We start from the raw sequence: 17,514 nt of genomic DNA on the forward strand, positions 1-17,514 counted from the left end.
AAAGGCTTTCCTTTGGTAGGGCACATCATGAGATGTTCACAACAAGCCAGAGTTCTTGTAGGTTCCTAGGGTTGTGCTAATTTACGCTAATTATGTTTTGGCCTCAAAGGCTCCAAATGAATTTAAATGTATGGCACTGTTGTCTCTGGCACAGATTGATACTGTTAATATGCTGTCAACACAGGCCATTCAACCTGAAAACAGAGCAGTTCTCCATTGCGTGCAAAGGAAAAACAGTTTCTGGGATTAATTATGCTTAATGCATTCCTGCAAATGTACTCCTTTCTCCTTAAAATGTGGTATTCATTTATCAGTTGTCTCAGGTGAACAAAAAGTTCTGTTCTTGTTTGTTCTTCTAGAAACACAACAGTACATTGGCATCTCACTGAAAAACCATTTTGTCCATCACGCTTTCTTTTATGATTAACTGTATTAGTATGTTTTAAAACATCTTATGACCTCAAAAGTGAATGACATCCCTTGTACTCCTGTTTCTGTCTAGAAGCTCATGCAAAACGTCTAACTGGTGGACAGGCAACTTTGTTTTTCCAGTTCTGTTATTAACAGAAGAAATAAATACTGTAATGTAATGAATACAAAATAAATGACAGATGAATGATCCAAGTACAGCATTAAGGCAATTTAAATTTTACACAGTCACAGATACCTAAGATTATTTTAGACTGGTGAAAGCATCTGGTGGGAGTTGTTGTCCCTCCAACTACAGTATTATCATCACTCTTGATAGAGGGACTTAAAAGAATTTGTTGCAGTCAGAACAACTCTCTTACAAATCTGGAACAAAACCGAAAGGCAAATGCATCAAAATATAAAAATGTAATGTGCAACATTACATATACCAGCACAAGGAAAGATGACAGATAGGTAGATAGATACATACAGTATAACCTTGTGGATCTGAAGCACTAGCTAGCACACACTCTATTTCCTCCCGACCATCAGAATATTTTCCTGAGGTGCACATATCTGATTGAACAGAAACAGACACTGACACTGTCACAGTACATCACCAATTTTATTAACACAAAAAAGGCAGATATATACACCATACAGTGTATCCATTTCAACTATTTACAAAATAGAGCTCATGAATGCGCTACACATGTATAAAAATATGCATTACATCTATATAAATATATACACAATGTGCAAAATGTATGGCATACAAACAATGAATTGGACAGTATTTGTAAAGGGGGGGGGGGGGGGGGGGTGGGGGGGATGAGCGAAAGCAGAAGAGCTGCATTTAAAATTCCCCAAAATTCCACTTTTGCTGAAAGGCCTGCTTTTTTTACCCTTTTATTTCTGTGATGAACGTGTGGAGCAGCGAGAGACCTTGAAGAGCCCAGCGGACAACTGATACGCAACAATTTCTACAGAACAGAAATGAGTGGTTTTCAATCTGAGCAAATAGGGCAGAGGCAAACACAAGGAGATGCAGAGCTCAATTATGCCCACATTTACATCTGCAGTAGAAACTGTTTTGTCATTAAGTGCTTACATTTGTAGAGTCCTCCAAGCCAGAAGTGTGTTGAAAATGGCCACAGGTATGAAACCCAGAATGATACAATGACAGCCGATTCAGGTTTTCCAATGGTGCAGCTGAAACAATATGCATTTGACTTACTTTTTTTTTTTTTGGTTGGCTTTCTAGACTGTCAAGTGGTTCACACATTTTAAAATACATAAAAACTACATTCATCTTCACCGTTCCACTGAAATACAATAAACCTATATAACATATGTGGTTTTTAAACAAAAGAATTGCTCGTGTAAAGTTATTTAAAGGGCATTCAGTAGATTGCTGCCCTCTTTGGCAACATTTACAGGGCAGTTACTGTAGATGTGATTCTCTCAGTGCCCTGATCTTCTACACAGCCAGGGCCTCCAGCACTTTGGCTAGACTGTGGGTCTGTAACAAACCCAGCCAGGCTGCTTTCCCCTTAGAAGCAACAGCTAAGCAGACACTTCCTTCCTCACCACTGCAGAGGTCACAGAGCTATAACTGACCAAGACGTATATGCAAATCATTGCTTTTGGTTTACGATCAGGCGTCATTACAGAACAACACGACAATACTATCTATTTGGCATCATTCCCAGACCCTCCTTTGTTGCACAGAGCATAAAAGAAGGTGTGGCTTGGTCAAAGTGCAGAGAACACACAGCCACTGTCACTGGAAGGATATGACTAAAGCCCAGTACAAGCACACCGATGCAAAATACAGCTGCTGAACAATAAAGCATGAGCTAGCCTTCCTTAATGCACTAAAGTAAACATCTTCAAAAGTGGTCTCAGTGTCAGTGCCGTTTTCCCTTAAGATGTAAGTGTGTGCATCAACAATGATGAAAAAGGTCAATACTGAATTCCAAAGTGCTACAGGTGACCACTAGATGGAGATATATACTCTTTCTCATCTAATTCTGCGTAATCCCAACCCAATGCGTGTACGATCTCCGTCTGGATCACATTTAACATGGTTTAATGAGTAAAAGAGCAAGAGTCAGGTAGCACAACTTTGACTCAGCATGAAGTTAGTGCTGGTGCTGTGTGTTCTGTGCAGGTCAGTTCTCTTGACATCCTGACTTCAGGCTACCTGCCCCCCCCCCTCTGCTGATGCACTGATAGGAGAGGAGAGAGAACCATAGCATGGTAACTGGGAGTGGATTTCCATTCCTCCTCGTCATAACATACAAAGCGTGCTTGTTTTTTTTTATTATGTTTTTTCTGCTGCAATGTTTGAGTCACTTCCCAAGCTGAAGTTACAACATACAGAGTGAAGCAATTTACCTGCTGCCTCCTCCACCACTATTTCCTCCATAAATAACTTTGATCGCTGGCTGAAGTACAAACGAGCAGCTGCCCCCCCCCCCCCCTTCCCCATTACCTGCATCCACTCCAAATCTTTGATCTCCATCGCACACACTTGACTTTTTTCTGTGTTTTGTCTAAAAGAACAAGCTACAACTACTGACAGACAGAACAGTCATCAAAAGCTTTGTAGGAGGGGGGAAAAAAGCTGAACCCAAGACGAGAGATCAATTTACAGACAACATTTTAACCGATGGATACATCTTTCCATTTTAAAATTAGTGTCACGCTTTTCAAAGAATGTTCTTGAGTTGGATTCTGAAGAGTGAACGACAGGGATGCTCTCAGTAGATACCTGGCGGAGTTTCCGTCACCATTTAGAACTGGCGTGAAATTCCAGAAAGTAAGGAACTTCTTGGTTGAAGTTACTGAGTCACAGAGAAGATTTCACAATACAGTATTGTTCTAAGACAATATATCAACAAGGTAAAGGTTACCACTTACTGACACAGAACGCACACTGGCGTGCAGAGCAGGTCAGTCTGCACAGCATCTCAGCGGAATTCATAAAGACCCTCACATTGATCTTTGTCTCCTGTCACACATGGTTCCAGACTGAAACCTGAAAACCTGCCTAGAATGTGTACCCTGCAGGGATGATTAATTCAGATTCAAATCAATATCAGAACACATCCTAATTACCCTAAAGGTCCCTGCCTGTCTACCGAATAGCCACATGTGGCTCAATAATTAGCACACAAAGCAGACTGCTGAAAGGTACTGGACTGCACGCAAAATGCTAAACAAGGGCATGGCTGAGGTTTACCTTCGCTGGCGTGAAGGTAGAAATCTTTGTGCTTTCTTTGCAGCCACTGTGCATGGCAGCAGTGAGAGTGATGACCGGTGCCTGCTTTCAACAAACGCGTGGCAGTAATTAGTGTCCATTTGGATACCATGCTCCACTGTGCTCAGTGTGTCAGAATACACAAGGCTGTAAAAAGAAAATGGCCTAGAGTTTTCTTTATGTATATATTATATACATACATACACACACAGTAAAGTATGGTATACATGCCTTGTATGAGTTATCTGCTTTGTTTGAATCCCTGTCTGATATCCATGCCCACGACAAAGGAATGGTACAGACTCAGGTCTGTAGTGATGACCACATCTGGCTTACTCAACCCCTCTCTAAACAGACAGTCACGCACACACATGCACACAGACAAACAAAAACAGACAGCAACAAACAGACATACACATACGCACACACACACACAAATAATCACAGCATGCTGATTACTACAGAATATGTGACCTTTGACCGTTTAGCAGATCCCAGCTGGGCATCAATCCAGCAAACTCCAGCAAGACTGTACAGCAGTTAAACTCCTCCTTAAAAAATCCCATTAAAAATAACTGCCCTCATAATAATTTACAAAAAATTTACAAAGTCCTCCACATAACTGTCAGAGGTTTCAATTCTTCTAAAAAAAATGAAGACACATGATTGGATAAAAAAAGAAAGAAACACTACTAAAAGAACCCCCTCTGGTTAGATGTATTATGTTAACCAGCTGAGGAGAGTAACTCCTAATCATTAAACTTCTGCAGATGTCACAACCTGGCACTGACTTCGTCACAGCAGGCTGCAGTCACTCAGACTGTGCTCTCAATCGCACCAATCAATCACTCACACCAATCAGCTGCTCCAATCAGGTCTCAGCGCAAGAACCAAGACGGGAGTTCATTCCCTGTCAGCCTTGTAAAAAAAATAAAATAAATAAGAGATTAATTATATTGCAATCTCTTAAAAATGAAGTGTGTTGAAAGTATAATACACACAAAGGTTTTCATCAAAGAGATGAAGTAAAGCCTGCCTTCCTCTGCAAACGACATCCTGGGGTTTGAACCGATCCAATGAACTGAAAACAACAGGATGAGCTTTTTATTGTTTATAAGATATGCGAAACAAGGAAAAGAGTATGTGCCAACCATTTCAATGTCTGAGCCTCTTTGCCTCCACCTATCCTCCCTTGTGTTATTCTACTACACTAAGCCCTGGCAACCACTCCTCCTTGACCATTTTTCCTGCCTGTGATTAACAAAGGACAGGAGGTGCACCAGCGAGCCCAGAGCCATAATGTCCGCTGTGTTGAGCGAGGTACGCTAGGAAACACACTTGCAGCAAACAGAGGAAAGCTGTTATGCAGAGCTAAAAACAACAGCCATCCCTCAATCTGTCAGGATGCAGAGGCTGTTCGCACCGCTGCCGGAGCGATATGCTGGGCAGCTGAACAAAAGCACAGCTTTTCTGTGTTTAGAGTGTCACCTTGTTATGGAGCAGCTTACGGGCACCAGAACAATGTCTCTCCACGGGAAAAATCTGTTAAAAAGTACTCAGGATTTAATGTCAGTTCTACATGCCTCAGTAAGCAGTGATCACCAGTGGGGGGGGGGGGGGGGGGGGGCACTGTCACAAGGCTCAGAGAGAGGCAGTGGCACTTGGTTGTGGCCAAAAATAAAGAAAGAAAGAAAAAAAAGGAGGATGGAGAGAGATACCATCTGTTTGACAGCCTGCCCAGTTCCGTTTGGCACCACTGAAAAAAAAAGCAAGAGAAGTACAGCCATAACCCCTTCTCAGGACCCCCTTCTTTGCAAACGACAGTGAGAGATCTATCTGAACGATTATGGGCATTCTGATGGAGAAAAAGAAGTGAACAGAAACCCAAAACTCCACTCCGCAACGTTCTCAATCAGGCTCTGGGTGGGGTCTTTTCGGGAGCCTGCGGACAGAGGATGTGCTGTTGATGGGACAGCAGAGACTCCCCTGCCTCGTCCCACCGCAGGTCCACACATGTCCCCCCCACCTTCCCTCAGGCAGCTGCCAGGGCTTCCTATCTACAGCCATCCCCTTCCTTCAGGAGGCGGAGGCCTGGGGGCCCCACCGGGAGAGGTACGAGTAGGTACGGCTTTCGTGCAGGGATCCAGCAGTGCGACTCAGGCTGGCTGAGTCGGCAAAGCCTGCACCGCCCCCCCCCCACCCCCCGCGTCCTTCAGTCCCAGTGTAGGTCGTGGGTGTCCAGGAAGTCTGACGATATGCCCAATGGATTGAGCCCCCCCGCGGGGCCGGGCATGGTGAGGTCCAGCCACTCCATGTTGTCCAGGGCGGCGTCGTGCAGGTCGAAGGAGGACGTGGGAGCGGGGTCGCTGAACGACAGATCCGACGTGTCCATGGGCGAGTGGGGCTGGTCCAGGAGCTGGCAGTGCAGCTCCTCCATCAGGCCCAGCGTCCGGGGCTCCGGGTCGGCCGACAGCGTGCCCTCCAGGAAGGCCTCCAGCTGGTTGTCGGAGGCCAGGGTAGCCAGGCTGGGCGTGGGGTCGAGGGTCAGGCAGGGCGGGGGCGCCACCTGCACCTGCGGAGGGGGCCGAGACAGCACCGTGTTGACGGGCAGAGTGGTGATGCTGGCTGTCACGGGAAGCATCTTGGCTGAGGAGGGCGTGTCCTGGCGGATGAAGGGGGAGATCTCTGTACAGGAAACAAACACAATGATTACGGGTATTACATTCTTGAGCACGTACATTGAGTCCTCGCTCTTGAGAAAACGCTACTAAAGCAGCCACAAGAGCTTCTGTTTTCATGGCAGAATAATTTAAGGATGTCTGCTTGCCAGCTTGCCATTTGATAGGCAAGAGATCTGAGCTGAAGCCAGATTACTTCCCCTGCACTACATTACAAGTACATTACATTCAGTATTCAGAACACGAAATGAATCATGGAACCATCTTATTTGAAATATGGTGTACCTCCACAAAAGAGAATAATACTCAGAAGAATATTCAGAAGAAATATTCAGTGTGATAATAAAATAAATAGGATTCGATTCACCCCCACCTGGAAATCAATGTAAAAATATGATTTTCTGCTTTGGAAAAATACCTGGGTCTTCAGCCCAGCAGTGGTACATTAAAATGGATGGTCTTTGGACATGTTATGCAGAGCATATAACAGAGAATTCTCTGGCATATTATTTGGCATACTAAAATAATTCAGAATAATTTGCACTTGTAACACCGAAACAGACACCTCGCTCCTGTGACAGATCCTTACCTCCGCTCTCAATTAGAATGTCAAATAAGTCGTCCATCTGCTGGCTGGTTGCTGTGGGAACCTGCAGAAGAGCATACAGGAGTAAAAATGTATGAGAGAACAAGACAAGCAGAAGAGACTAGTGCTGCTTATGTTACGTATAGTACTGCGATGTGTTTTGGTTTCTGTGATCTAGTCACTGATACATGGTAGTATACTTGGCTTCCCTTGTCTAATCAGCTTGGTGTTGTGCTCACACTCACTGGTCTGGGAGAGCTGTTAGACTGGTCTGACATTGTCGCTCATTCAACTTGAATGGATACACTTGCTCTGTTGTGCTGGAAGTCTGGAGAAGAGCATCTGATAAATGAATGTAATGTCACATAATGTAATGTAACGTAATGCTCTTACATGCCTCGCTGTGGATGGTTCCCTGACATTCATTCTTTTTGCCGGTCGTACGTCTGTGTTTGTGATTGCCTGTGACTTCGTGCTAATGCCCCCGTGTGCCAGTTTGCCCACCTGCACGCGGGTGTGGGTTTACCTGTGTGAGAGAAGGTGCCTGCAGGCTGCGGGTCTGTTTCACAGCCTCCTCGTAGCGGGGCGGGTCCTTGCCCTTAGGGGCGTGGCTGGTGAATGTGGATGGCTGGATAATAAAGGTAGGCTGGGAAGGGGAGGGGGGCTGGAGATGACAGAGTTTCTTAATTGCAGAGTACAAAACAGCATTGCACATCTACACAAAAGTATTTAAGAACATGATCAGAAATGTCTATACTCCTATTATATAACAGAATTTTTCTTAAATCACTACATTAATCCACAAAGTGAGGCACAATACCTTGTTCTTGGGTCCATTGGGAAGTGAATTGCTAGGGGAAGCCCTCAGAGGGGGCCTGTTTTCTGGAGAGCTATTCAGGAAACACTGGGGAATCTCTGTCCCTGCCTGGTTCTGGCTGGGGCTGTACTGGAATCCAGTATTCGGCGTGGTGCATGCTGGGAAGGTCTGTGAAAGAACACACACCCGCATGGTCACAAACCCCAGGGTATCACTGCTCAAGAAGACTCTGGAGCAGCCTGCAGGTGCAATGCTGGTGATCACAGTATCTGTCAAACAAGCACAGAAAGCTTTTTTTGGCCGTCGCGATTATAAATGGCCGCTTGGCACGCCGCGGTCATCCAGAGCTGTCAGTGAGAGAGCTGTCAGCTCATCACTCGCACTCCGCTCCAGTAACAGGTGGTGAGCAACGGCCTCAGCCAGGACTGCTTTTAATGCGATTAGGAGAGGAATTCATCATGGCAAGTCTAGGCCCCGGGGCTATGTGATCGAACCCGAGGCGCGATTATCCCGGCAACTGTAACGTTAAGCCGATCCGGCCGAGACTCCGTCGAAGGCACGCGGAGAACATTCAAAAACGGGGGCTAAATCCGTACGAAATTCAGCGCCGTCTTTTCTGTCAGGCTGACGAGCCTCTTCCCACTCCCGCAGCTGGCTGACCCCTCGGCGTCAAGATAAAAAGACTCATCGTCGCCTTTGATCACTGCGGCGGACGCTGATCTACTTTCATTGCTCAGATTCCTGCAAATTAAACCGGGCAGATTGGAAACAAAGATCCACGGTCTTTTGCTGTGGTGTTTGTGAAAGAAAATCCTGTTATTGGTAGGAAAAGAATGTCTCAGGTATTTCCTGGCAAAGAATATGATTTCAATGGAACTCCTCTTTAAGGTCATGTTTACTTATTGCGTGCAAAGTGATTAACTAGTAACTCACTCAAACACAGTTATTTTGTCAACACTATTGATTACAACAGAGTTCAATATATCAGGTTTCAACACTGGGTACAAACTTCAAGCTGTTATCTGTGCTTGGAATGAATCTTGGAATGACAAGGGTTAAGCTTCTCAGCACTGACACTGTCTCTGCATGGCAGCAGGGGGTGTCCAGAGACTACAAAGACAGAAGCCACAGAGTAGTAATGAATTTTGATGCCAACATTCTACAAACTAATAATATATAAATACTTTTGATTTCCTTTGGGTAGCAAGGAAAAATGCTGCGGTCGTCACTGTACATCCGCGTAGCTGTTATCATTCAGTAGCTGTATAAAGCTGTTATTTTGCTCTGATGATTATTATTAGCTAGAATGCTACATTATAGCAGCAGCAAGCCAATTTAAGTCCCTCTTATTTTGTTCATCTACACATTCAACAACTCTGCTAAAATAATACGGAATTCCAGTCAATCTGAATGTCTGTATGCAGACTGTGTTATAACTCCCACTGTCTGAAATGAACTATTTTGGCCGTAACACACTTCTCGCTCAGATGGTTCCCATTCAGGTTCGAAGGTCTTGGACAGTAACTGTCCCAGGTGAGGTATCGCTCATTTTATGTGTCACAGAGTGCCTGAGAGAAGGGCTCCCTCACCTTTGCCATGTGGTGGTTCTGACTGGTCAGCTCCTGAGATGGAGAAGCGTCTGCCTTCTGGGGTTGCTGGGGAACAGCGGCCTGAATGAGGCCTTGGGGCTGTGCCGACACAGCGGCTTGGAGGACTGGTTGCTTCTGTGTGTGCGGAAACAACATTTCAGCTCCAAGGATAAAATACCCACGCTCCATCTTCTCTTTTCAGCACTCTAAATGAGTTCTACGCAGAGTCAGAGGCCTTTTACCGACAGTTTAGTTTTAAACATATTAATATGAAGGATTAAAAAATTCCCATAATACTATCAAATGGTGCACTATGTATGCTTATGTCAAGTGTAGATAATCGTTATTGATAAACTTTGTATTGAGCACTTAGTGTTTAATGGTCAAGTAAAAATTATTCATGATGTAAGCTTTACATAGACTGTTGTATAATTAGAATGCCTTCAACAGCTTCTAGTCATCTTTAATACCACAAGCTGTGCTTCAGTAGAAAGAGAATCAATGAAAGCATCAGTGTAATAGACTCAAGTGCAGTGTGATGGCAGTGCTGTCACGTAATATTATATGCAAGTGTGGCCATCATACCTGCAGGGTGACAGTAGCGGTGGGCAGCTGGATGGTGGCGGCGGTGGTGGGGATGGAGACGGGCAGCAGGATCTGGGTGCCAGGCTGGGCGGTCAGCAGGGTCTGGGGCTGGCCAAGGACCTGGGGAACCTGCTGCGAGCTGATGAAGAACTGAGGCAGGTGGGCGGTGGGGAGCTGGGCTGGCTGAGCATTGGACAGACCTTCTTCCTGTTTGATCACAGCAGACTGGGTGAGGGGGGCCCAGGTAGCTGAGCAGTTTGGGGAGACCCTCTTTTCCTCCTTTATAGGGGCGGGGGCAGGGGCTTGGACGGGGGCGAGGGCAGGAGGGCTCGGCTCTGGAGGCTGGCCTCCTTGCTGACTCCTCTTCTCCACCTCCAGCTGCATCTTCAGCTCCTCCACCAGCCTCTGCTCCTGCTCCAGCTTACGCATCAGCTCCTCGATCTGCCGCTCCTTCTCATGCAGGCGCCTGTCCTTCTCCTCGGGGACCATTCTGTGTGGCGATACTCCCGCAAGCTGCCGAGAGGAGGGAGCTGCGCCGGCGGCCTCACCGCGGCAGTCCCCCACTGCCGCCACCTCCTCCGAGCTTAAGTTAGAGAGCTCCGAGGGCACCGGGGACACAGGGGGCGTCGAGTTCATGCTCTCTGCTACCCCCTGCTGGACAGACGGGAGCTGCTGAACTGCTGGCGAGGCAGTCACCTCCATGGCAACTGTGGGCAGGCTGACAGAGGGCATGGTGCTGACAGCGGAGCTGGCAGGGGGTGTGCTGGCGCTCTCCTGGTAAGGCCTGAGTCGCTCGATAAGGTCCGTCTTGGTTCCGGACACAGGAAGCCCCCGCAACTTCAGCTCCATTTTGAGCTCCGCCACCTGGAGGGAAAGAATTTTAGCGCCAAACCCGGAACACCGGCCTTGATTATTTCCCAGAGCGCCATGTCTGTGTCTGCACCACTAGCCAACATCTTGGATTCATCAACATGACCTATGCTACCTCACCTTCATTTCTTCCAGGTTGGCAGGTAGGGGACCCGGCTTGCGGTTGGTCAGTGTGTTGTTGGGCCGCACCGGGGCAGCTGTGGGGAGGGACACCACAATGGACGTGGGCAGAGTGCTGTTGCTGTTAAGTGCCACATTGGCAGCGTTACTTTGCCCCTCAGCGACCGGCCTGCAGAGGAAGTGGAAGAGAGGGAGGGAGTGTGAGCTCTGTTAATATCACCAAGGAGCAACTTCCTAAACTGACTTCACTCACAATAAACAATCTCTAAATGGAACAATGCAGGCAGAACAATAACAGCCGACGTTAAATAAATCTTGCACAAACAAGAACTGTAATGGAAAGGGAAGCTGGGACTAACCTCACCAACATCCTGCAGTTAATGAGCATTATTTAACAGGATTTGCTAGTGGAAACTGGCTGATGGCCTTCAGAGCCACTAAGTTTGTTAAAGCGAAATGCTCTGATTCTGTGCCTTTATTTCACAGCTCAAAACGGACAGATTTTATTCATGCGTTCTAAAATGCTACTATTGAAATTACCAAGCTGACAAAACCTTTGGAGAGACCATCAATGAATAAATGGGATTTTATTAGTTGTGTCAATTAATAGCATCGCATGCTGAGATTGAAGAGGTCTTGTTGATAACCACAGAGGGGTCATGGCTCAGTCCAGATAAGAACCTAAAAAGACTAGATTCTGCCTGTGGTGAGGTCACGGTGTTCTAAGACGTGACATACTTCAGGGGTGCGGGCAGGATGGCCTGATAGTTGTAGTGCTGCTGCTGCTGCTGGCTGAGGATCTGGAGCTGCAGGAAGAGCTGCTGCTGCTGCAGGAGCCGAGCGTAGGAGGAGTCCATGGGTGCCTCGTTGGGCTCCTGCTTCTGGTCCGGGGGGATGTACTGGTGGTACTTGAGCTTCTTCACCCGCGGCTTGGCCTCTTTGCCCTTCTTACTGCGGCTCTTATCGCTGGGCAGCTTGGGCTGGCTTTGCTGCAATAGGGAGAAAAAACAAAAAACAACAGCTACAGGGAGCGCGTCTCTGATCCTGCAGATGTTCAACGTCAGAGCACCCCTCAGCAGCTCAGATCAAATCACTGAGGTCAAACTGAACTGCAAAGGGTGCCCGGTTTTACAGTACACATTAGAACACAGCCAGACAGCAGACTCTGCCCTTAATGATGAATAACTGCACCACCATTTTACACCCACTCCACAACACAGGATGTGGAAATAGGGAGAGCCTGGAAAGGGAAGTGACCCTTATTGTTCCCAAACATAAAGTTGCAGGATACACATGAGAGAGGCTGGACCTCTAATGGTTCCTTTAAAGCCATACATATTTTCACGGCTCCTTTTTTTCGACACTCTCCTAATCTCGCATCCGGAGTTACCTCACGCAGTGAAAATGTGAGACCTCAGCAGCCTCGGCCATATGTATTACAACGGTGACGCCTGCAGCAGGCTGACTCACACTGGCCCTGGACACAGTCAGACTGATACACCGGGGTTAATTACAGACATCATGCTACATTCTCCTATGTCTCTGCTGGCCCGGGATTCATTTTATTTCCTTTTCTTTTGTACCTACAGCTGAGCTAACAAATATTACTGCAGCTGCTATGTAACTGGCTCACTGATCCACTGCATTTTTATGCACACCTCTGCAGTGAGACAAAGGCTTATTTATTTTTTACTGGTCTGCATGTATTACACACATGCAATTTTGTTTCTGTTACTGTAGATTCTAAAATGGCTTTTGTATCTAATGCTTTCAGTGTGCCCTTCCTGTGGTCATAAGTTTTAAAATGTACATACTGATAGCGACATGCTACAACTACATACAGTTCAGGAAAAAAAAAAGATCTGTTGTACAATTAGCATGTAATTCAACAGCGCCAACCCAGCATACTCTCAGTGGTACTCAGCAACACCTTAGTTAAACAGACAACTACACTTTGCAAACTTTTTTGCAAACCACTCTGGTGCAGAACAATGAGAAATTAATGCTGAAACTGAGATTATAAATGGTTACCTTTCAATGACAAATTACACATCAACATTTGTTACTAAGAATGTCAATGCTACTATGCCATTTGTCTCTCGACTGGCAAACAAATCAGTATAAATATTTTTCTCTGTGTTTATGTAGTATATGGAGCGTGTTCAGGAAGAAAACAAAGTCCACACAGTGATGAAGGAACATTCAGTGAAGTATTTATGTGAGCTTGTGACTGTTAACCTCGTGTGCTGGGTTCCTTGCTATGACAAAAATAGAGCAATAATGAAAGAAAAAACTAATGAATAAGACTATAGGATCTGACCCTTTTTAGTGCACAGAAAAATCTCAATAAATTTTATAGTTTGAATGTAACTCATAAACTAAATTCACACTGACGGACTGACTCCATTTGATTGGGAACTTGGAGAGTTAAACACAGCCAGGACACAGGACACAGTGGACACAGCGATAACCGCATTATATCTCTTACCTTCACAAGGGTGGGCCCTGGCTTTGAAGGAGCGGTCGTAGTGATTGGCTGAGAGGTGGGCGCCTGACGATTGACTGGCTGCTCATTGGTGGACACAGGCTTGAGGAAGTCTTGGGTAGGTTGGGAGATGAGAGGGTAGTACTGCTACAAAAACAGAGCGACAGAGAAATAAGCCACATGGCTCGGCATGTCGAGGATTTGTTAATCCACTTTACAAACACAGGCAGACGAAGAACATCAACTGGAAAATGCAAGAAGCGCAAACACAGACGACAACTGCCTGCTCACACCCAGGAATGGAGATAAGACACAGAAGTTGGAAACTTTAAAAAAGAAAAAACAACTGTCGTTCTCATTCACTAGCCAAGGCTCCTTTCAGGAGACCGTGGCGGCTCTATTGAAGAACTGTTAGAAGTTTGTCTACTGACAATATCAATTTCATGAGGAAGGAGCTGATTTTCTACACTATCTGCTGTAACTGGGTCAGTGACTAACTCCTTTTGAAGAGCAAGGGGTGAGGGGTGATGGAGCCATACCTGCAGAGTGGAGTTTGGTAGCGGGGAGGAGGAATCGGTCAGCTTGGGCTCCCCTGGAGATGCGGCTGAGCCCTGAGACTCCTGGCTCGCTGGCTGCTCGGGGGAGAAGGCGTCACTGCTGTCCTCGTCGAATGTGTATACGTCCAGTGTCTTGGGGTAGTTCACCTGACCGACTGCGGGATCAACACCGGAGACAGTGCAGAGCGCGGCTTATCGACCAACACTTTGTGGTACAGGCGAACAGGCCAGAATCAGAGATGCTTAAGGCTTCGGGTCTGAGGCAAGGTTCTTCTGGAGGTCTGTGTGAAGCAGACGGCAAGGGTTCTACTGGGCACGAGACAGCCTTATTGTGGTGGGCTCTCTTACCAATGATGGCCTCCTTGACACTCGAGTCCACAGGCAGGATGTTCTTCTCGACCAGTTCCATGGGCCCTGGCCGCTGGGCAATCTTCTCGTTGAGGTCATCGGCCAGCCGAGCTCTCTTCAGCTTCAGCTGTGTGGCCTGCAGAGAGGGCTCCGCCAGGGTCTCTGTGATGTAGCCATAACCTCTTCAATACTCAGCCACCCACACAATAACCAGCCATGTCTTAACACTCAATCACTCATACCTAAATCTTTCCCTTTAAGTTATCTTGCATTATCACTTCTTCCAGACAATACGTTTCAGACACTGCTTTTTGTGATTTTACCATACTATGCATTGAGCTGTTAAGCTCTATTTGTAGACTCATCTGTGCACATGTAGCCACAGCTGAATTTAAAAAAACCTGGCTCGTTTGTAAGGTTTTAAAAAGGCACTTGACATACAGTAGTCTAAAAATGTATCAATTGCAGCTTTCCCAAACACCTTCTACCACACATGTTCCTTTCCAAACATTGTTCTAGCTCTTTTGGGAGTCTCTGTTCCATGTAAATAGTATGGGCCTCCTTAGAGATTTCCTCATTTCATTTCCACCACTGCTCAAGGCCTCCAATCCATTCAAAGTGTTTTATAAAGAAGAAAAACAATGTGAAGCTCGTGGGACGGCTCTGGTTTCACATTAGATCTGAATGGTGGGACTGCCAAGTCTGATCAATCTTTCCTTCCCCGATCCTAAAAAAACATCACACTCCTCTCACACAAAGGCAACGGGTTCAGCTGTTAATCCTATATTTTACACAGCACTAGGGCAGTTAACTGGAAGAGCCCATCACATTCCATCTGTGTGGAGGGGGTTACCTTGCAGGATGTGCATTCGGACCAGCTCGGAGCGCTCTGGACGGCTGCGGATCTTGTGCTTGAGGAAATTCTCAGTCTGCGGAGTGATGGCGGGACATTTTCACAAACAACGGCAGTCACAGATCGTAGCGCTAACAGATTAGTTAGCTACACGAAACAAAACTGGCAAAAAAAAAAAAAAGCAGAACCTGGGGGCCTTATCAGTGGTAACAGAGACTACCTGTTATTTATGCTAAAGATTAAAGTGTATCAGGTACTATTAAGCATAAAGGTACAGCACATGTGTATTACATTACATGTTAAGACTTGAGAAGCCCTGTAAGCCGGCTTTGACAAAGGGATAGGGGCGCAGGTGCTCCAGGCCGATGGGTGCTGCTCTTACCCGGGCTCTCTCCAGGCTGCGGATCTGCTCGTGAAAGGCCGCGGGGCTCTTCAGAGCTGCCGGCAGAAACACAAGATCACAGAGCTCGTCAGCCCTATAGAGCCAGACGCTTCAATCACACACGCAACTCTCTTTCATCTCTCCCCCCATCCCCCCACCACCCCCAATCTGGGGGCTACCGTAAGGCATCTGCCGCTGCGCTCAAACTCACAGGGGACGACTACTGTTCACGGGAAACGAGAGGCTTGACACAGGTTAATGCGCAGGGTGGTGGCATCTACGTCCACAAATCATGCAACATGCCATTCATGATCAGGTTTCTATCCCTCTATCTTTGATGAACTTACTTTTGTTCCAAACATAACATAACTGGAACAAAAGTAAGCCAATATTGTGAACTCTCAAACGATGCATAATTCCAAATGGTAGTTAAACGAACAAGAGACATTTTCTTGGTGAAAGTACATTCTAACATAAACAGAAAGCCGGGTGGCCAAAACCCCAGCCAAGGTTAATTTGCACCGAATGACTAGGAGTACTGGGACTGTATGGTATTACACTGAGATATCACATTTGGAGTAAACACTGCTGGAACTCATTGGCGAAAGTTATAGACGGCAGCCAACAAACAGAATCAGTCCAGTGCTTTCCACTCTACATACTTTCAAGATTTGGCAACTATGGAAATGTAATGACTAGACGAGTTCCCTTTGATACAAGCACCAGTTCCATGTTTGCGGAAGACAATTTGCAATATATACAAAAAAGCTACAACCAATTTAGAAAGTACACATTGAAATGCCTTCTCAACTTAAGAGCTGGAACCAGGCCGGTTTACAAAATTCAGACTGTCTTCTGCGCTTGACCTACGCCAGCTCACCCTGCTAGAGTGACTGGTTTGATCCTCCTTTATATTTGTCTGTCTGTCTGCCACTTTGCCTTCTGCCTTTGACCGCAGAGAAAGCCCAGGTGGTCGTCTCCACTTGGGCACATCAAGTGTGATGTCATGTGCTACAGGCCTGGTTGTTGGGAATAATAAGGCAATAGAATCATGCTGTCATGGGTCAGGGTGCTTTGGATCCCACTCAGGCATAGCCTGTTTCCAGATCTATATTATATAACTATTAGGTATAAGATGCAATGCAAGCTGATGAATCAGCATAATTCGAAGTGGTATTGGAGTCTATTCATGTACTTTAGTGTGAGCCTCTCACCTATACACACTCTGGGTAAGCTGCTGACATCACATATCCTGCCTTGCCAAGTACAAATGGCACCTTAAATAACGGGAAAAAGATCATTTTCAATGTTGGATTGTTTATGAAGAGGGAACAGGCCACACAGGGTGTTTGAGTTGCAATCATGAAGAAAACTCAGATAAACACCTCAGACCCAAGACCACCGCAGTCTAAAAGAATCTGACCCATTCATTCGAGGTCAGCGGGGTGGTCTGCGCACACACCAGAGAACACAGAAAGTAGAGATAATAGCTTCAGCTGTGGGCTGAGTCACAGACTGAGTCTGGGCTCCCTGAGGTACTGTGGGAGCCTTTGTGTGGAGAAAGGGAACATCCAAAGCAGAGACACATGGTCTGCATTGAGCTCTGGAGCTCCTACTGCTCCGTCCAGACACCGGACTCCAGACTCATCCATTTCCACACTGCTCACTCTAACTACGATGGCATATAACTTAGCACTTCAGCCTGAGCGTGAATGCTCTGCTATTGTTCATTCACACAATGTCCACCTCTGTTGTATGTAGTCAGCACTCTTAACATTGTTCCTTGTAACTGGTGCTAGTAACCCTGGGAGATGGTTTTGAGAAGCAGTTGGTATAAACTCAGCCTTCCTCTGCAGTTGGCAGACACAACTTGTTGCAATATATCCTGTTAGCACACCATGTTGTAGCCTTATTACAGATGGTGTGATGTCTGGAAAGCTGTTGTCAGTGTAGGAGTATGCCCTGTGT

General features: G+C 46.3%; 1 protein-coding gene across 3 annotated transcripts in view; it reads right to left on the minus strand.

Annotated features, from left to right (window-relative positions):
* Positions 1 to 5,338: 5,338 nt before the first annotated feature.
* The window catches only part of mrtfba (myocardin related transcription factor Ba), a 49,717-nt gene continuing 37,541 nt past the window's right edge, over positions 5,339 to 17,514 (minus strand). For 2 of the 3 annotated variants that reach the window (XM_036530310.1, XM_036530324.1), the window contains 13 exons: positions 15,547 to 15,602; positions 15,165 to 15,240; positions 14,312 to 14,473; positions 13,946 to 14,127; positions 13,410 to 13,553; positions 11,660 to 11,910; positions 10,922 to 11,090; positions 9,932 to 10,795; positions 9,347 to 9,481; positions 7,761 to 7,925; positions 7,467 to 7,604; positions 6,944 to 7,004; positions 5,339 to 6,361 (listed from right to left, as the gene is read on the minus strand). In XM_036530310.1, coding sequence (XP_036386203.1) covers positions 5,889 to 6,361; positions 6,944 to 7,004; positions 7,467 to 7,604; positions 7,761 to 7,925; positions 9,347 to 9,481; positions 9,932 to 10,795; positions 10,922 to 11,090; positions 11,660 to 11,910; positions 13,410 to 13,553; positions 13,946 to 14,127; positions 14,312 to 14,473; positions 15,165 to 15,240; positions 15,547 to 15,602 — 2,876 coding nt within the window. In that variant the 3' untranslated portion in view covers positions 5,339 to 5,888. The remainder of the gene's footprint in view (positions 6,362 to 6,943; positions 7,005 to 7,466; positions 7,605 to 7,760; positions 7,926 to 9,346; positions 9,482 to 9,931; positions 10,796 to 10,921; positions 11,091 to 11,659; positions 11,911 to 13,409; positions 13,554 to 13,945; positions 14,128 to 14,311; positions 14,474 to 15,164; positions 15,241 to 15,546; positions 15,603 to 17,514) is intronic. The other variant, XM_036530319.1, reaches the window with a different exon arrangement.

This window comes from Megalops cyprinoides, chromosome 1, assembly GCF_013368585.1.
Source record: "Megalops cyprinoides isolate fMegCyp1 chromosome 1, fMegCyp1.pri, whole genome shotgun sequence".
Lineage (NCBI taxonomy): Eukaryota > Metazoa > Chordata > Actinopteri > Elopiformes > Megalopidae > Megalops > Megalops cyprinoides.